The sequence below is a fragment of the Eriocheir sinensis genome, chromosome 13 (genome assembly GCF_024679095.1).
Source record: "Eriocheir sinensis breed Jianghai 21 chromosome 13, ASM2467909v1, whole genome shotgun sequence".
Classification (NCBI taxonomy): Eukaryota; Metazoa; Arthropoda; class Malacostraca; order Decapoda; family Varunidae; genus Eriocheir; species Eriocheir sinensis.
Genome location: NC_066521.1, coordinates 8119393 through 8140707, shown reverse-complemented (window position 1 = coordinate 8140707; position 21315 = coordinate 8119393). Strand labels below are relative to the sequence as shown.

The 21315-nt window shown below is 43.5% G+C and overlaps 1 protein-coding gene across 1 annotated transcript in view; it reads right to left on the bottom strand.

The window, feature by feature from the left end:
- The window catches only part of LOC126997938 (hemicentin-2-like), a 162905-nt gene that overhangs the window by 81034 nt on the left and 60556 nt on the right, over window positions 1-21315 (bottom strand). Inside the window, exon 2 of the mRNA XM_050859190.1 lies at window positions 8513-8575. Within this exon, the coding sequence (XP_050715147.1) occupies window positions 8513-8561 (49 nt within the window). The 5' untranslated portion in view covers window positions 8562-8575. The remainder of the gene's footprint in view (window positions 1-8512; window positions 8576-21315) is intronic.

The following is a 21315-nucleotide window of genomic DNA, read 5'->3' as shown; positions in this document are numbered from 1 at the left end:
TGAGATCGACATAGTCCGCAAGCATCCCCTGTCGAAACTCACGTCGCCGCTCAACCGGTACGCGAAGCGCTAGGACACGGTCAGTTGTTAACTTAACAGGCGTAAACCCAGACTGTTTAGGTCTCTGCATTTTCAGCAGCTGGTAGCGAATTCGCATCAGCAATAGGTGGACAAGCACCTTGCCTGGTACACTGAGCAGTGTACTACCACGGTAGTTGTTGCAGTCATGTCGGTCCCCTTGCCCTTTCCTGATAGGGACGACCAACCCCCTCTTCCAGTCAGGAGGAATGGTACGGGACTGCCATACGGCAGTTAAGACAGCATGCAACCCGCGGATCATGGCCTTATCTCCAGCTTTGAGCAGCTCCACACTGATATTACACGTGCCAGGTGCCATTCCACCCCTCAACTTTGCCACAGCCTCTCTGACCTCAGCCCGAGAGGGTGGGCCTCCGTCGGTGGGTGGATTAGTATCCGCCACCTGCAACCCAGCAGCTAGAAGCTGCCCACGTGGAGGGTCCGCCATGTACAGCTGCTCAAAGTATTCAGCCCAACGAGTCCTCTGTCCATCCATGTCCAACACGAGGCAGCCATCAGCTGTTCAGATAGCGCTCACTTGAGAGGGATACTCGGAGCAGAGCTTCTTCAGGGCTCGGTAAGCAGGTCGGGGGTCATTCACATTTAAATGACCCTCGACATCCTCAGCGAGACCCCTGACATATCGCTCCTTGTCTCTCCTCAGAAGAGCTCTAGTCCTAAGCGACAATGCCCAGTATTAGTCCCAGTTCCCAAAGACATGCAGACAGGCAAATAAACACACACACACACACACACACACACACACACACACACACACACACACACACACACACACACACACACACACATACACTTAATTTTCTCTATCTTGAGGGAAAATTTAGTGAAGGTGTCGATGGAAGAGAAATGAGTACGGTATATTAATTAGAGGCTTCTCCCTGCTCGTCTAATTGCTAATGAGGCCGTAATGAGCCGCGAGACGAGGAGGAAATGACGGGAAATTCAAACGACTCGGGAGCAATAACGTCACAGAACAACACGAGGCCACGAGAAAGGAGACAGGAAAGACAGTAAACACGAGCAACCGCACTGAAACCGTTATCAACGTTCGAATAAGCCGCTGGAGAAGAAACTCACGTAATATCACAAAGAAAAGGAATTGTCACGTCAATCCCATGGCCTCATCTTCAGGAAAAGGATTAAGCCGTTGGAAATCACTAACCTATAGACGACTGACGTCCATCACATCATATCCCTTCAGAAACAACTTTTATAATGACGTGCTGTAACGTGAATCACTGGCGAACGTTGTTTCCTGAAATATAGCGAATTAGAGACTTACGGATAAGTGTGGGATTCTAATTTAATCCCATTAAATGAATTAGAGAAAATAAACGAGCGCCTCCTCATTAGCACATGAATTAGTGAGAAGCGTGGAACTATTACTTGATCCCATAACATTAATTAGATAACGTGATCGAGTTCCTCCTTAATATCACATGAACTTGAAAGTAGTTTGCTAAGACTGCGAATGTGGCGGAAGTTGATACAGAAGTTGGAAGAGATATCGGGACACCTTTTGGGTCTGCAGCAAAGAGTGAAGACCGATCTGTGGGCATTTGTTTCTCCCCCTCCGGGTGGGGACACTGCATTGTACTACCGTAACTTTTATACATTATGAGGAATTTGTGTGTGTTGCGTGTATGTAGTGTTGTGTGGAGAGTAGTTAGAGAGCATACTGAACTACTCTCTCGCATTGATGAGACAATAGAAAACCGGAGCGTGAGGGCACAGGAGGATCTTTGAAAGGGTTTGACAGGTTTACACGCCCGTCTCGGTAGGTGTCTTCCTAACACGCCGCTTTTGCTCATCATTACTTTCAACACCTTCAACATTAAAATTCTGTGCAGCATTCCCAGCATGTCAGGCTTGTTTACACGCGCTGCTATGTTATATTTTTATCATTAATTTGATATCTGTTGGCTTCTCTCTCTCTCTCTCTCTTTTATTTAAACTGACGAATCTATAGTACACAACATATTTGTATTTCGCCGACGACACTTTATGCGATCGTTCGAGTAGCATATGTTTCACTCTGCACTTTTCAGGGCTTAAAATGTCACTTTTTCTCGTGCATTATTTCAAAAGCCCTTTACACTTGTTCACTGTGTATTTAGCATCACTAGTGGTGTGGGACATGTTCTTCGCCACCTGTGAGCAGCTACTTTTACCTGCTGGGTGGACATTTCCCTCACTGTTGGCCCTGCTGCAATGAATGTGTTCCACAGGCGGGACACCCTGGAGGTGTAAGTCCGTTGGTGCTGGCTGGCGCGTGACCTCGGCACCCCGACCTGCTCGTGGCTGGAGAGTATCGTTCTCGTATCTGTCACAGCCTCTCGCGGGGGGAGCCTCAGTCTCGCCAGGTGTGGTACTCCCTGTACCTGGGCCTTGTGGAACACCACCAGCGCAGTGACGTCCCGGCGGTGCTCCAGAGTGTCTAGATGTATAATATCCTGAGGGGGCGGCTTGGGGTTGTTCTCCTGTAACAGTCGCTGCATCCGTCACTCCACCTTGTCCAGTCTCTGCAGGTGTGTGGCAGCGCTGGACATCCAGGTCAGAGCCCCGTACTTCAGGTAGGATCTTACCTGGGCCTTGTAGAGGAGCATAATTCCTCGCTTGTCGAGGAAATTAGCCACTCTACGAAGGGCAGAGACACGTAGGGAGGGTTGGTGGGCGACGTGTTTCAGGAGGCGGTCGAAGCGCAGCTCTCGGTCCAAGTCCACTCCGAGGATCCTGACGTAATCCTGGAGCGGGAGGGTGACGGAGCCAAACATCACCCTTCCTTCGACAGCTTGTGTGGCTGCTGGGGACCGAGAGTTCACCATCGCCTGAGTCTTCTCAGGAGCAAAGTTCACCTGCCAGCACTCCCCCCACTCCCGTATCAAGCGTAGATGCTGGTTGACCTCAGCAACCGCGCGCGCGCGCGCTCTCTCTCTCTCTCTCTCTCTCTCTCTCTTACCTTTGCGCTAATTACGTAAGAGGAGTGACGCGAGGCATGTCAGCGTGTCTAATGACGTGTGAATATACAACATTCTCTTAGATGTTTTGGCGGAGGCATATTATATATAAATACCTCAAGGAATGATAGCTAATGGATAACGGCCCCCATCTCTCTCTCTCTCTCTCTCTCTCTCTCTCTCTCTGAAGAATTACATATTTCACTCTAGATTACCACATCAATTATTTTTTACATCTTGAACTACTAAATGAGATTTGCTATTGCATTTACATCACACACAATAAGCTATCACATATTTAAATCTCAACTCCCTACAAATAATAGAATGGACAAGACATCATAAAAACCCGGCTAAACCATCACAAACACTCTCTTCCTCATTTCCCGAGGAGTCATGAGGAGGCGAATAGAGTCCGTCCCTACAACGAGGCCACGATGTTCGGTTTTTACCGTGTTTTTCTCTCAGGAACTCGTATTGAGCTGCGGGGAATTGGAATTGGAATGGGAACGACAAAAAGCTGGTTTGCCTGACGCGCCTCCGCTACGCATCATTTTTTTTAACTCGCGGCTCACCTAATCAATTTCTTTTGAGGGCGATTCCTGAAACGCGAGAAGTAGGCATGTGTGTGTGTGTGTGTGTGTGTGTGTGTGTGTGTGTGTGTGTGAGCGTGCTCTTCTCGCATACTGATTGCATCATAAATAGCGTATTTTTTTATATATTCATAAACCTCTATATTTAGAGATAAAAGAAGAAGAAAAAAGAAGATGAAGAAGAAGAAAAATAAAATAAAATAAAATAATAAGAAAACCGAAAAGAAAAACGAAGGAGAGAAGAAAACAAAAACTAAAATAGAAACAAGAAAGAAGAAATGGAGGAAACATCGCAACAGGAACAAGAACAACCAAAAGAAACAAGAAGAGGGATAAGAAAAAGCCACCGGAAGCAACACGAGCCTCCGCGAAACTTTGACTTGAGCGACGAGACGCGAGTTCGTGCGGGAATCGAACCGAGGGAGGCGAGGGAATGAGGGAAGGTGGCAGGAGGGCTGGAAGCGCTCCGCCCCGCCGCCGCAGGAAGACAAAGAGAGGCAGGGAGGAGAGGTAAAGACGTGTGTTTACGGCTGTTGCTTGTCGAAGGAAGGCAGGAAAGAAGGGAGGACGAGAGGGAAGTAGAGAGAGAGGAAAGACGGGAGGAAAGAAGGAAGGAAAAGATGAGGAAAGGAAAAAAGGAAAGAACGGGGATATATGAATAAGGAAAAAAATAAAAGAATAATCAAGAAGATAAAAAGAAGAAAATAAAGAACAAAAGGAAGACTATAACGGAAGAACCATCAGCCACCGACTGATTCCCAAACCTTAGGAGCAGGGATGAAGGAGACTACCTGTCCGTCTTAATTCCCTCCAGATATCGAGCTCGGGACCTCTCAGCTGTAATCCGAAAATGATAACCCTTGAACTATGGAGCATCTGTGTGTGTGTGTGTGTGTGTGTGTGTGTGTGTGTGTGTGTGTGTGTGTGTGTGTGTGTAATTCACCACGGCCTGATCACGAGTTGGACTCGCTTTCACCAGCAGGTACCCTCACGACGTGAGCAAGTGCTCATTTTGTCGATCTCTGGGTACTGCCAGGACCTCACAACCACACACCCCATCCCCCTTGCTCAAAAGGGGACAGTAACCACTCCTAGTCAGCGGAAAGAATCCGACCTGAGCAGGGCTCGAACCGCCGCCTGTTTGGCCGTGAAGCCTTGCAGCGCGGCGCTCTAACCGATTGAGCTACCAGAGCAGTGTGTGTGTGTGTGTGTGTGTGTGTGTGTGTGTGTGTGTGTGTGTGTGTGTGTGTGTGTGTGTGTGTGTGTTCACAGCTCCTCCTCCTCTTTGTAAAACACCGTTTTTTCAGGTTGTGAATTTTACTCTGCGATGGTTGATCAGCGCTCACATAAGAAGAGAAGGACGAAGATCAAGAAGTAGAGGCGGAGGAGGAGTAATTGGAGGAAGAAGAGAATAAGGGGGAGGGGATGATGAGTGGAGGGAGAAGAAGACGCTGAGGAGGTAGAGGAGGTGGACGGAATAAGCATGCAATGAAATACAACAGTCATAACTAACACTGAATAAGGATGAAAAACGTATGTCCAGTGTGTGTGTGTGTGTGTGTGTGTGTGTGTGTGTGTGTGTAATAATAATAATAATAATAATAATAATAATAATAATAATAATAATAATAATAATATACGGTTTATTTAGGGATGAGCAGCTCGAGAGCTGAAAATATACATATTATATATGGAGATCATTAAAATTACAAACTTAAAATTAACTTAGGAGTAAAGTGTCTATGTGTTCAGGATTTCCACTATTGTGGGTATTGCACTTTTCTTATATCTGTCAGTACGCGCACGTATGGGGAGCAGCTTGTTAAGGTGCCGGACATTGTAGCGGGGAGGGGGAGCTACCGGGTGGAGCAGGTTCCTGTGTCGTCGGTGGTGGAGGAGTTTGGCGGCGAACTGCTGGAGGAGGTGTTGATGGCAGGCCTGAAGGGTGGTGAGGTGCAGGGCGGGGAGGGCCTCCTGGTAGGTGGCGTAGCCGGTCCCCAGGATCAGCCGCACCGCCCTTTTCTGCATCCGCTCGTGTTTATGGCGTTGAGTGGCGTTGAGGGAAGATGACCAGCTGGGGACGCGTATGTGAGCGGAGGGAGTATGAAGGTGGAGTACACACTCGCCAGCTCACGCACTGGTGTCCCCAGCTTCTTCAGTATTCGGAGGAGGTGTAGTTGGTATGTGGCTGGCTTTATGAGGGAGATGACGTGTTGGCCTCGCGTCAGTTTGTCAACGGTGAGGCCGAGAAGCTTGACAGACTGAACCACCTGGAGGGGACGGCCGTCGATGGAGACACAGGGAAGGAGAAGGGTGTCTGAGGAGGTGTGGATGTGCATTATTGTAGTCTTGTTGGTATTGAGGGTGACTTTGTTGTCGGTGGTCCAAGTGTAGAGGCGGCCAAGGAGGAGCTGGAGGTGGCTGTAATCCGGGTTGTTGTTGTTAATAGAGGTGACGAGGGTGATGTCGTCCACATATTTCCACCGATCACTGGTGTCCGTCATAGCGTCGTTTACAAGCATCAGGAAGCATAATGGTCCCATCCTGGTCCCCTGGGGGACCCCGCAGGTGAGGTGCTGAGGGGTGGAGGTCTCTCCCTGATGCCTTACGACCTGACTCCTGTGTGAGCCAGGACACCAGGCTGGGGTGAGGCTGGAGGTTGATGGCTATAGTGATGACGATGGTGTGGTAAACGAGATCGAAAGCTTTCCGGAAGTCTACGAAGGTGAGGGCCACTGATGTTTTGCGTTTTTCAAGATTCCTGTAGACGTAACCGAGAAGGTCAACGAGGCAGTGAGTGGTGGAGGAGGACTTGATGTTCCCAAATTGGTGTTGGTCCATGAGGGGGGCGAGGTGAGAATAGGCCCAGCTGAAGATGAAGCCTTCACAGAGCAGGCTGGGGATCGGGGTGATGGCGATGGGCCTGTAGTCGCTGAGGGACTGAGATGTGCTTGTTTTCGGGACTGGGGCAACGTAGGCTGTCTTCCAGTCTGCGGGACACTGACTTTGATGGAGAGAGGCGTTGATGATGGAGCACAGATGGGTGGCTAATTCAGTGGACAATTCTTGGTAAAGTTTGATAGGGAGGTCAACTGGAGTAATGGAGGATCTCGATTTGAGCTTGAGTAGCGTGTTGGCAACCTCGTACTCTTGAACTAAAGGGAGTGGTGCAGGTGTGGGTAGATAGGCGGTGAGTGAGGTGAGGTCTAGGCTGGGCAGGGACTGGCAGATGTCGGTGATGGAGGCGGTGGTCATGTTTCATCCACACAGGTCACGGATCTTGGAGTACCACCTGCTTGAGTGTGTGTGTATGTGTGTGTGTGTGTGTGTGAGAGAGAGAGAGAGAGAGAGAGAGAGAGAGAGAGAGAGAGAGAGAGAGAGAGAGAGAGAGAGAGAGAGAGAGAGAGAGAGAGAGAGAGAGAGATTCTTTTGCCACTGACGCATTAATTCATTAAAACGATAAAATGAATTATCTCGTTCTCTTTTAAACAACGAAAATTTCATGACTATGATTTTACCAACGACTGAAAATATTTGTTTCTGGCTGTAAGCTATGTGAATGGAAAGAGAAAGAAAGAACAATGAAGAGAAAACATGAAATTAAAAATGAATGATTGAACGGAAAGACGGAAAGAGGAAAAGAACGAAAGGAACGAACGAAAGAATAGGTGAAACAAGTTAATTAGGAAAGAAGGAATAAGGAAAACAAAGAATAATTAAAGAATGAAATGTAGAATGAGAATCATTAAAACAACAATAAATAAAGGAAGACAATAAAATTTAGAGAAAGACAAAAAAATCAAATAGAAAGACGCGACATAAAACACTACAAACGTTTAGTGTTGGAGAGATAAAAAAAATATAAAGTACATTAGTTTACTCTGCGTTATCTAATTACCTTTTAATCCCCTTAGCGGGCCGCAACACTCCGTTTTCTACACACGCACACGGAAATTTGCCAACATTTTTAAACCTTTTCATTTCGAACTGGTCGTCTAACTTATACTTTTCTGATCACTGATTTTGTGATTAAATTATCGGTTTTATTTCTTATTTGCGTCTCTCTCTCTCTCTCTCTCTCTCTCTCTCTCTCTCTCTCTCTCTCTCTCTCTCTCTCTCTCTCTCTCTCTCTCTCTCTCTCTCTCTCTCTCTCGTTAAAACATCGATTTATCTCATTTACTTTATCCTCTTTCTACTTAATATTCTAATTCTTGCTTAAATTTGGGTATATTTTCTCTCTCTAATACTGACAGAGCCACGACCCTTGAAAACATTTCTCTAACTAATTAAATGGATGAGTGACGGTGTTTTGGACTCGCTCAACACGAGTATATAACGTAGTCAAAATCTATGTGGGTTGAAAAATCTTAGATTAGGTTAGCTTAGATAATGTTAGGTTAGGTCTGGTAAATGATACAGCTCAATTCAACTCAGTATACACATTAGATAATAATGATTGGGTCAAAAAGATATCTGACACAAAACGAGTGCTTACTATACATACTGGAGGAGTGCGGATAATTCAAGGGGAGTGCAAATTAGATGTATAATACTTGTGGAGTGCAAGTTATAAGTATAATAACGACTGTGGACTGCTATATCTGGGTGTGTGCATATTAAATGCTACACTGGTGTGAACATTACCAAGTTACCGAAACATATGTGTTGTATAACATATACAATATAATATCCATCATATTTGTCTAGGTAATGACTTCACTGTTGCTATTGTATCCGTTTACTAGGGAAAGTGTAATTTTCTTTTTCAGTTAATCACTAAATGTTTTGCAGAAGGAATAGCTATGTACAACGCTTTTCTCTAACCCTAAACGTTAAATGTTAATAAAAGATTTAATAACTCACCTAATAGACAGGTACAGACGACGAGCAAAACGTTATGCTGTGGAGTCATGGCTGATTGAAAACCTGAAAATACAGAAAAAACGGAAATGTTACTCGATATGAAAAACACGCCTCCCATCTCTCTCTCTCTCTCTCTCTCTCTCTCTCTCTCTCTCTCTCTCTCTCTCTCTCTCTCTCTCTCTCTCTCTCTCTCTCTCTCTCTCATTTTCTTGTTGCATGTCTACAAATTGTCAGACATACTCAAAGCTTTATGCTAATTTCTTCCAGCAAAAGAGAAAAAGTAAAATTTTGTTTCATCTTATTGAGGCAAATTTGCCTTATAAAAATATATAAAAAAAAAGAATATATATTGTGTGGCCCCGCAGAATATCATTACAAAATAACCGAAAAGTAAAGAAGAGAGCTGTCTGTCACATTTACTCAGATGTGTGTGTGTGTGTGTGTGTGTGTGTGTGTGTGTGTGTGTGTGTGTGTGTGTGTGTGTGTGTGTGTGTGTGTGTGTGTGTGTGTGTGTGTGTGTGTGTGTGTGTGTGTGTGTGTGTGAATGTGTGTGTGTGTGTGTGTGTGTGTGTGTGTGTGTGTGTGTGTGTGTGTGTGTGTGTGTGTGTGTGTGTGTGTGAATGTGTGTGTGTGTGTGTGTGTGTGTGTGTGTTTGTGTGTGTGTGTGTTCGCGCCTTCGATATATAAATTTTTACCGACAGCATATTGCTCTTCCCATTTTAACCACACTTTTCCCGAGAACAAACAATTTTTCAGCTTGCTATTGAGGCGGTGATAAAGATAGTGTGGCAGGTATTGTTCAGTGCATTCTCTCTCTCTCTCTCTCTCTCTCTCTCTCTCTCTCTCTCTCTCTCTCTCTCTCTCTCTCTCTCTGAAGTGTTAAGAATAAAATTAGATCATATTTTACACCAATGCTACCCTTCAGTTCCCTAGATAGACATGCAAATTTCCAGGATATTCAAAGACTCGCTTCTGGGAACTAAAGTGGGCAGTGAGCTAAGCGGAGGGAAATTTGACCTTAATTTTACTTACTTTAAGGAAATCAAAGTCTGCATAATAACCACTGAAGGATATGTGTTGACGTACAGGTAGAAAAAGTTGGAAAGTTTCGTTTAGTCGACGCAACATCTGTGGTCATATGCTGGAGAGACAGGAGGGGAAGGAATTATATGAGAAGGGAACAGATCCCAGGAGACGGGACACAACCCCCGATTAAAACCTGGCACCCATTCACTGCTGGGTGGACAGGGGCGTAGGGTATCGGAAAAGCCGCCCGCTAACCGCTGCACCACGAAGCCCCCGTACAGGTAGAACAAAAGGAGAAAAAATTAAGGATTGTGAAGGAGAGAGAGAGAGAGAGAGAGAGAGAGAGAGAGAGAGAGAGAGAGAGAGAGAGAGAGAGAGAGAGAGAGAGAGAGAGAGAGAGAGAGAGAGAGAGAGAGAGAGAGAGAGAGAGAGAGAGAGAGAGAGAGAGAGAGAGAGAGAGAGAGAGAGAGAGAGAGAGAATTTACGCAATAATTGTCAGATTGACGTAGAGAAGAAACAAAATAGTTGTAAAGATAAAAATAGACGGACAAACAGAATGAGAGAGAGAGAGAGAGAGAGAGAGAGAGAGAGAGAGAGAGAGAGAGAGAGAGAGAGAGAGAGAGAGAGAGAGAGAGAGAGAGAGAGAGAGAGAGAGAGAGAGAGAGAGAGAGAGAGAGAGAGAGAGAGAGAGAGAGAGAGAGAGAGAGAGAGAATAAAATGAAAAAAATTAAGGAAAGTGAAGAGAGAATTACATAGACTTACATAAAAATCAGACCACACAGACCCCATGGTCCAGACTAGGTGGTCTGTCCTTAAACCTAAGTGATTTTACATCAATCAGATGGCTCCAAAACGTTGCTTTTCTACTCTAGTTAATATTAAGTTCAAGGAAGTGACGGTCGAGCTTGTTTTTAAAGGAGTCAATCGTTTTACACTGGACCACTGATGGTGGGAGCTTATTCCATTCTCGCACTACAACGTTGGTGAAGAAAAATTTGGTGCAGTCTGAATTTACTTGTCTACATTTGAGTTTTATGCCATTGTTCCTCGTTCGCAAAGTGTCATCGATCATAAACAATTTTGTTCTGTCTACATTCGTGAAACCATTAAGTATTTTAAAACATTCGATCAGTTTTCCTCGGAGGCGACGTTTCTCAAGAGAGAACATGTTAAGGGTGGAAAGGCTTTCTTCGTAGGATTTGTCGCGCAAGGAAGAGATCATTTTTGTTGCTCGACGCTGAACACCTTCTAGTTTAGCAATGTCCTTTGCATGGTGGGGAGACCAAAACTGAACCGCATATTCCAAGTGGGGTCTGACTAAACTATTGTAGAGCGGAAGTATTACATCTTTATTCTTGAATAAAAAGTTTCTTTTAATGAAGCCCAACATTCTGTTCGCTTTATTTGCTGCATCGATGCATTGTTGTGAGAATTTGAGGTTTGACGCGATTTTGACCTCCAGGTCTTTAACGCACTGAACGCTTATGAGTTTAACGCCGCGCATTTCGTAATCGAACTTCTTATTTTTTGTTCCAACTTGAAGGACCTGGCACTTGTCTACGTTAAAGGGCATCTCCCATTTATCCGACCAAGGTGATATTTTGTGCAAATCCTCTTGGAGGCTTTGCCTCTCTTCGTTAGTGAGAACCGAGTTACCAATCTTTGTGTCGTCTGCAAATTTACTAATGCGATTGCTGAGTCCAACATCCACATCGTTGATGTAAATAATGAAGAGCACTGGGCCAAAAACCGAGCCCTGAGGGACACCACTAATGACCGGCGCCCACTCTGAGTTAAATCCGTCAATCACAACTCTTTGTTGTCTGTTGCTCAACCAATTCGCGATCCATTGGTTTATTTGACCGTCAATGCCTATTTGCTTTAATTTATAAAGTAATTTATGATGTGGGACTTTATCAAACGCTTTCTGGAAATCAAGATAGACTACGTCCAATGATTTGGTTACGTCATAAATGAGAAGAGATCGTTATAAAAGGTCAGTAGGTTTGACAGGCAGGATCTTTTGTTACGGAAGCCATGTTGTGAATCCCCAATTAATGAGTGGCTTTCGAGGTAACTCACAATTTTGTCTCTAATTATGCTCTCAAGTAGCTTACCTACAATTGAAGTTAGACCAATGGGTCGGTAGTTACCTGGTACTTTTTTGTGTCCTTTCTTAAAAATCGGCGTCACGTTAGCCTATTTCCAGTCCGAAGGGACGATGCCTTGTCGCAAAGAGAGAGAGAGAGAGAGAGAGAGAGAGAGAGAGAGAGAGAGAGAGAGAGAGAGAGAGAGAGAGAGAGAGAGAGAGAGAGAGAGAGAGAGAGAGAGAGAGAGAGAGAGAGAGAGAGAGAGAGAGAGAATTTACGCAATAATTGGAAACTTATATAAATCTTGCCAGCCAGCCAGATTGACGTAGAGAAGAAACAGAATAGTTGTAAAGATAAAAATAGACGGATAAACAGAATGAACAGACAGATAAAAAAAAGTGTTGGAGAGACAGGACAGAGATACAAACACACTCACCCACCCACATACAAGTACATTAATACATCCAACAACACACACACACACACACACACACACACACACACACACGAGCACACACACACACACACACACACACACACACACACACACACACACACACACACACACACTCGTAGCCTGGGTAAACTGAGTGACCCAGTTTCTGCCCATTTGCATCCCACCATCAGCTGTCACCTAACCCAGCGCTGACCCCGAAGATTACCACCTCACCGTCATATGGAAGAGACAACCCTACCCCCCTCCTTCCCGGCACACTCACACTGAATCTCCTCCCCCCCAAAGCACCATCATCCTAACCTTCTCACAGATATTTCAGACCCTCTTACCCTAACCCCACTTCTTTTTATACTTGTCTCGTTAGCAAAGTTTTCTTAGAATGTATTTAGAATATGTAAATTTTCAGCCTAACAGGGCTGCCGTAACTGAATAAACCGTTTTATTATCATCATTATTATTACACACACACACACACACACAGGCAAGTCGCCGGGTACTGATTCAGTATTCGGGAGTGCCAATACATTTATGCTTCCGTAATGAGGTGATGCATTAGGCTTCGTATTATGGGATGATCTTGGAGGTATTATGAATTATGATGAAAATGATGAAATATTTATCTTTTATGCTGCTGCAATAGTATAGCTGCACCGTCTCATTGTCTTTCCTCTCACAATGAGTTTTCTTTTCTTCTTTTTCTTTTTAATCTCTCTTCCCTTTCCCATCCCAGCATTTCAATCTTTCTTCTTCTTCTTCTTTCTTCTTCCTTCGCCCCATTAGTTTATCTTAGCCAGGTTATTCAGTTATGCAAATATATTGGAAAGCAAGGGAGATAATCGTCGTGGAATATTATTTTATTTATATATTTTTACAATTTTCTAAAACTCTCAGTGTTGGTGTGTTGGGTGAGTGGGCATGTATGTATGTATGTATGTGTTTTGACATAAAGGACGACGCCACCACCTGTACGGTTTACGATCTTTGTTGAAGGTCTGTAGCCATCCTATATTTGTATTCGGAACTTAAATCAATATTTGTGGTGTCGATAAATGTTTCAGTTATGAATTATATCCCAAAAATTTTCTGTTAAGCAAGACATCTCAGTTCATCAAATTGTTTCTTAGGCTACGCGCAGTTGAAACTAAGGTTTTTAAGTTATCTAGAGAAGCACGTGTAATAGGGTGGTGGTACTTGCGGGATCACGAGTTACGGGTTTGTTGTTACGATGATCAGCGTCTATTTACACGGGCGAAGGGGAGGGACGTGGCCGTGACTCGTTTTTGCTCGGATGACACGCACTGCTTCGTTGAGGAGCCTTCGAGTCACAAGCTGCCCGATGGGAGAAAATTTTGAATCAATCCGTCCTGTGTGCAGAGAAGGGTTATAGATTTACGAGAAAATCAGACCACACAGACCCCTATGGTCCAGGCTTGTGGTCTGTCTCCTTAAACTTTCTAAGTGATTTTACATTAATCAGAAGACTCCAAACGTTGCATTTCTACTCTAGTTGATGTGTGGGAGTTTGAAGGAAGTGACGGTCGAGTCCAAAACTTATTTTTGAAGGAGTCAATCATTATTTTGCACCTGGACCACTGATGGTGGAAGGTAATTCCATTCTCGCACTACAACGTTGGTGAAGAAAAAATTGGTGCAGTCTGAATTTACTTGTCTACATCTGAGTTTTACACGCCATTGAATTTCATATTCGTGCTGCCAAAGTGTCATCGATCATCCAAAACAATGTTGATCTGTCTACATTCGTAGAATCATTAGAAGTATTTTAAAACATTCGATCAGTTTTCCTCGGAGGCGACGTTTCTCAAGAGAGAACATGTTAAGGGGTAAAGCCTTTCTTCGCAGGATTTGTTGCGCAAGGAAGGGATCATTTTCGTTGCCCGACGAACGCGAACACCTTCTAATTTAGCAATATCCTTTGCATGGTGGAGAGACCAAAACTGTACCGCATATTCCAGAAGTGGGGTCTGACTAAACTGTTGTAGAGCAGGAATTATTACATCTTTATTCTTGAATACAAAGTTTCTTTTAATGAAGCCCAACATTCTGTTACCTTTATTTGCTGCATCGATGCCACATTGCTGTGAGAATTTGAGGTTTGACGCGATTTTGACCCCCCAAGTCTTTGACGCATTGAACGCTTTACAGGTTTAACGCCGCACGCATTTCGTATTCGAACTTCTTATTCCTCGTTCAACTTGGGACCTGGATGCAGCTGCTTTTGTCTACGTTAAAGGGCATCTCCCATGTATCCGACCAAGCTGAAATTTTGTACCAAATCCTCTTGGAGCCTTTGCTCTGTCTTTACGTCGGTATGAACCGAGTTACCAATCTTTGTCGTCTGCAAATTTACTAATGCGGTTATTGAGTCCAACACCACGTCGTTGATGGCAAATAATGAAGGAAACACTGGGCCAGGACCAGAGCCCTGAGGGACACCACTAGTGAGCGAGCGCGCTTCCTCTGAAATTAAATCCGTCAATCACTACTCTTTGTTGTCTGTTGCTCCAACCAATTCGCGATCCATTGGTTTATGCCGACCGTCAATACCCTATTTGCTTTAATTTGTAAAAGTAATTTATGATGCGGGACTTTTTATCAAACCCCGCTGCAAAATCCAAGATAGTTTACCGTCCAGTGATTTGGTTACGTCTGAAACAGTGAAAGGAGTCGTTATAAAAAGGTTAATAGGTTTGATAGGCGGGATCTTTTGTTTCGGAAGCCATGTTGTGAGTCCCCAAATCAATGAGTGGCTTTCAGGTAATTCACAAATTTTGTCTCTGAATTATGCCCTCAAGTAGCTTACCTACAAGCCGAAGTAGACTAATGGGCCTGTAATTACCTGGTACTTTTTTGTCTCCTGTTGAAAATCGGTGTCACGTTAGCCTTTTTCAATCTGAAGAGGACGATAACCTTGTCACCAGGATTATATTGGGCATAAGGTTGTGAGGGAGGAAGTATTTCGCTTCATTTTCTTCCAGCAGAGAGTTCGGATATACTTTGTCGGTCGGGACTTTATTGTTTTTAAGTCAAATGGAGAGCTTTAAGGACTTCATCGGTTATTTTCAAATTGACATTCTCCAGTTTACAATAGTACTGGTGTTGGTGGTATTGTGAGAGGAGGAAACCAGTATTAAACACCGAGGAAAAATAATTGTTTAAGGGTTTGCTGATGTACTTGGCTGTCAGTCACCTAATTACTGCGTCGCTGTTTGTTGAGGTCAATACCACTTTTCCCAGTGTCCTTTCTGTTGTTTTATGTAACAACTGAAGAAAGATTTGAGTTTATTTTTACACAGTTATGGCTGCAATCTTTCTTCCTTATCTACGCTTTGCCAGCCTACTAGTCTTTTTTTTTTTTTTACATTTTGCTGCCTATTGCGCCAGGTAGGCTTCTTCCCGGTGGATCCTGATGGTCGGTCAAGGCTTCATTCCGGTGGGTCCTGATGGTCAGCCCAGCCCGTTCTGGCGCAGGCAAGTGTTTATAAGGTAGCGCCATCTTGCATTGGCTCATGCTGCCCTCCCAGAGCTCATTTTGATCATTTTGATCCTTGAATCTGAAATTGGGTTGATAGGTGGTCTTGATAATGTGGGTAGTTTGGGCACCCTAACTATACGTTCCGACCCCTTGAGATTTTTCGCCCTCGTATAGCCAGCATCGTATTGATTTTTCAGAACAACAATAACGCTCTGATGAACACTAATTACTGGAACCTAATCAATGGTGTAAGCAATAGTGAATAAATGAGTGAAAAGAAACTCTCAAGAAATAAATCCTTTTCTCCCTCTTCCTCCTATTCTTCCTTCTTTTCTTCTTCTTCCTCCTCTTCCCTATTCTTCCTTCTTTTCTTCTTCTTCTTCCTCTTCTTCCTTCTTTTCCCCCTCCTCTTCTTTCTCCTTTCTTCTTCCCTCCTCTTCCTCTTCTTTTCTCCTTTATTCTTCCCTCTTCCTTCTTCCTCCTCTTCCTCCTTTTCCTTTTCTCGCTAGCTTCTCGCCTCTTTCTTCCTCTTCCTTTTCTTTCTGCCTCCTTCCTCTTCTTCCTTCTTCCTTCCTTCTTCCCTCTTCTTCTTCTTCATCTTCCTCCTCTTCCTGTTCTTCCCCTCCTCCTCCTCCTTCTTCCTCTATTTCCTCCTCTTCTTCCTCTTACTCTTTCTTCCTGCTCTTCCTCCTTTTCCTTCCTCCTCTTCTTCCTCCTTTCCTCTTCTTCCTCCTCTTCCTCTTCTTTCTCCTTTTCCTCTTCCCTCTTTTCCCCTCCTCTTCACTCTTCTTCTTTTCCTTTTCCTCTTCCTCTAGCTTCCTACTTTCCTCCTCTTCCCTAGCTTCGTCCTACTCTTCTTCCTCATTCTTCCTCTCCTCTTCCTTTTCTTCTTCCTTCTCCATCTTCTTCTTCCTTTTCTTGATTTTGCTCCTTCTTCTTCCTCCTCTTCCTCTTTCTCTTCTTCCTCCTCTCCCACCTCTTCCTCTATTTCCTCCTCTCTTCTTCTTCCTCTTCCTCTTCTTCATCCTCTTCCTCCTTTTTCTTCCTCTTCTTCCCTACTCTTCCTAGTCTTCCTCTTCTTCCTTCTTCCTCTTCTTCCTCCCCTATTGTCCCCTTCCCTCTTTTCCTCCTCTTCTTCCTCTTCTTCCTCCTCTTCTTCTTTCCCACCTCTTCCTAGCTTCTCATCCTCTTCTTCTTCCTCTTCTAGCTTCTTCCTCCTTTTCCTCCCTACCTCTTCTTCTTCCTCTTCCTTTTCTTCTTCCTATTTTTCCTCCTCTACAGCAACTTCCACTCCTTCCTCTTCTTCTTCCTCCTCCTCCTCTTCCTCTATTTCCTCCTCTTCTTCCTCTTCTCTTCTTCATCCTCTTCTTCCTCCTTTTTTTTGGTGATGATGGTGATGGTGGTGATGATGATGGTGGTGATGATGGTGATGATGGTGATGATGGTGGTGATGATGATGGTGGTGATGATGATGGTGATGATGGTGGTGATGATGATGGTGGTGATGATGATGGTGGTGATGATGGTGGTGGTGATGATGGTGGTGATGATGGTGGTGATGATGATGGTGGTGATGATGATGGTGGTGATGGTGATGGTGGTGATGATGATGGTGGTGATGGTGATGATGGTGATGGTGGTGATGATGATGATGGTGGTGATGATGATGGTGATGATGGTGATGATGATGATGATGGTGGTGATGATGGTGGTGATGATGATGGTGGTGATGATGATGGTGATGATGATGGTGATGATGGTGATGGTGGTGATGATTATGGTGGTGATGATGGTGATGATGGTGATGATGGTGGTGATGATGATGATGTTGGTGAAGATGATGGTGATGATGGTGGTGATGATGGTGGTGATGGTGGGTGATGATGATGGTGATGATGATGATGGTGATGATGGTGATGGTGGTGATGATGATGGTGGTGATGATGATGGTGGTGATGATGATGATGGTGGTGATGATGGTGGTCGTGATGGTGGCGTTGATGATAAGTGTCAGAGAGAGAGAGGAGGAGAGAGAGAGAGGAGAGAGAGAGAGAGAGAGAGAGAGAGAGAGAGGCCAAATCATAGGCTATTTGACCGTTTGAACCTAGCCCCTCTCTTCCATCTTTCATAGTATTTTTTTATTACGCTAAATTTCGCTTTCTAATAAATCTTGATATCCCAATCTCTCCTCTCTCTCTCTCTCTCCTATTCGTCTTGATATCCAAATAATCTCTCTCTCTCTCTCTCTCTCCAAAATAATCTCTCTCTCTCTCTCTCTCTCTCTCTCTCTCTCAATGCATCCAGGTCCCCAAAATAAACCATACGAGGCCAGTGATTTATAGAAAGTAATTTTTTTTTGCCGATAATATATATTTGCTATATTGAAAGGAACTGAATATGAATGACATGAATATTTCGCAGCAAGTGACACTGGCACTGATATTATTTTGGGTATTATCATTATTGTTTGGTTAATATATATATATATATATATATATTTATATATATATATATATATATATATATATATATATATATATATATATATTTATATATATATATATATATATATATATAGATATATAGATTTAGATTGATATATATATATAGATAGATATATAGATATAGATAGATATAGATTGATATATATATAGAGAGAGAGAGAGAGAGAGAGAGAGAGAGAGAGAGAGAGAGAGAGAGAGAGAGAGAGAGAGAGAGAGAGAGAGAGAGAGAGAGAGATGCCAGTCATAGGCTAAACTCCCTCTCTTTGACCGTTTTGAACTTGGGGCTCCCCTCTTCCATCTTTCATAGTATTTTATATATATATATATAGAGAGAGAGAGAGAGAGAGAGAGAGAGAGAGAGAGAGAGAGAGAGAGAGAGAGAGAGAGAGAGAGAGAGAGAGGCCAGTCATAGGCTATTTGACCGTTTGAACCTAGCTCCCTCTCTCTTCTATCTTTCATAGTATTTTTTATTACGCTAAATTTTTTGCCGATTAGAGTATATTTGCTTATATTGAAAGGAACTGAATATGAATGACATGAATATTTCGCAGCAAGTGACACTGGCACTGATATTATTTTGGGTATTATCATTGTTGCCTGGTTAATATATATATATATATATATATATATATATATATATATATATATATATATATATATATATATATATATGAAAGATGGAAGAGAGGGGAGCTAGGTTCAAACGGTCAAATAGCCTATGACTGGCCTCTCTCTCTCTCTCTCTCTCTCTCTCTCTCTCTCTCTGACTCCAAGCACGTACGTTTTTTTCTTTATTAGCTATATATAGGAATTGTCTGGCCAAAGTACATATACTGGAGAAAAATTAACATATGCATGAGAAGAAATTAACATGTACGAGACACAGTTATCACCTTATGGTAGTGTCAAAATAAGTATTGTATGTGCCATAATTCGTCATCGCCTCGCCGCAATCACAAGCTCGTGTCAAAATGCCAACTGCCGTTGAATAACTCTCGTACACAGCGGGCTGTGTACGTTTTATTATGTTTTTATTACAGCTAGCTTGTTTGTTGGTCTGTTTAGTGTATCAGCTAAAGCTTTGTTAACATAAAAGATGCAGAACATGCAGTATAGCACTATACAATACAGGTATATTAATACTTATAACAGTAATAATATCGTCATCCGGAGGCGTTTGAACGTTGGGTTTTTTTTCACAGCGTATCGCCGTGCTTCAAAATGATTCGCGTCGGTGTTTCTAAATATTCGTGTTTAGCAAGATAACGGAGGCTCCTATGGTTATTTTTGATATCGCATCTTAATCTACGGTATTTTCTACGTTTATCAGTAGGTCTGTTTTTCTTTTAAACTTGGTAATAAAAAAAAAATGATCGTTTTGACAAAAATCCTCAGGGGGGGGCAAATGTGGCCCGGGTCGGAACGAATAGGGTTAAGATAGGCGGCTGTTAGCGGCCCATACACGCTCAAATTTTTTGTCAAATTTTTTGATGTCAAATTATTTGACGGTTTGACGTTCGCCCTACACGTTCAAACTTCTCATCAAATTTTCAGTTTGCTCCCGAGTGTCAATCAGGAAAAAAAGAGCATCAAAACACCATAATGACGGCTCATAAATTTCTTCTGCTCCTGCTCCAGATCTGCTTGAGTCTTTGAATTTTTTTAATTCTTTTCGGAAGCTCGTCCGCAGTGAGTTGATTTTCTTCTTCAGCTCCTCCTTCGTCCCTTCCGGATAATAATCACGGAATTTCTGTAACAGAGTCTCATAACCCATTTCTTTTTTATTTCTGTCACTATAGCAGTCACTTTTAACGTTCCAAAGTTGTGGTAAACTTCTATATACATCAATAAGCTCAAGAAGAAATTTCTTTTCCTGTTTCGATGGAGCCATGATGACGATGAGCCGTGCACGTCCTCCTCTGATTATGTCCAATCACTAACTAATTTGCGCAAACTATTGCTAGCTGCCACACACGCACAAATTATTTGATGTCAAATCAAAAAATATCTACTGAAATCAGATGATTAAAAGATTTGACATCAAACCTTTTAGAAACCATCAAATTATACGATCACGATCAAATGTCAAATAATTTGACATCAAAAAATTTGACAAAAAATTTGAGCGTGTATGGGCCGCTTAATGAAGCTGCCTTTGGCCTATAGTGCTATCTGTACTTAATTGATTATGTAGCACTCCTATATTGTGTAATAGTGTAAATAAAGAGAGAGAGAGAGAGAGAGAGAGAGAGAGAGAGAGAGAGAGAGAGAGAGAGAGAGAGAGAGAGAGAGAGAGAGAGAAAAATTAATCAGACGTATCTATATTTCTATCTTTCTATCTGTCCTTGTATACTTCACCGCCAAGGAGGTGAAGTCGCCGTGTGATGCAAATCCAGTGGGAGGTCACACTTAACAGCCGGGTGAGACTAGACTGCCTCTCACTGTTGTTGTTGTTAAAGATCTACTCCTAGTACCATTAGAGGAACGGGCGGGAGGGTAAAAATGATCCCTCCCTGCGCGTGGGAGCACGGGCTTAGCCTAGTAGCGGCTCGTAGCAGGGTGCCGACAGACCGACTCTATCGGCGATCGAAATCTAGCCGCCCAAGTCGGTCTGTCGACGAGGACTGGCGTGTCTCTGACTCTCACTGTTGTTTGTTGTTAAAGATTCACCCCTAGGGGAACGGGCCTTTGTCCGAAGACGGCCCGTTAAGAGGGAAAAGACCGCTCCCCCCTGCACGAGGGAGCACGGGTTCCCTCAAGCTACCGCCCTATAGCTTTACTTTCTTGTCTATCTAAAACTTTTAAATCAATCCTTAACCGGAAGATTCGAAAGCACCTTTCCACTTCTGACCTTCTATCTGATCGCCAGTATGGGTTCCGCAAGGGACGTTCTACTGGCGATCTTCTTACTCTCTTAACTGATTCTTGGTAATCCTCTTTTAGCCGTTTCGATAAAACTTTCCCAGTTGGGCTAAACATATCGAAAGCTTTCGACAGAGTCTGGTACAAGTCTTTGCTTTCTAAACTGCCCTCTTTCGGATTATATCCCTCTCTCTGTTCCTTTATCTCCAGTATCCTTTCCGGCCGTTCTATTTCCGCTGTGGTAGACTGTCACTGTCCTTCCCCTAAACCAATCAACAGTGGAGTTCCATAGGGCTCTATCCTATCACCCACTCTCTTCCTGTTATTCATCAATGATCTTCTTTCCATAACAAACTGTCCTATCCGCTCAT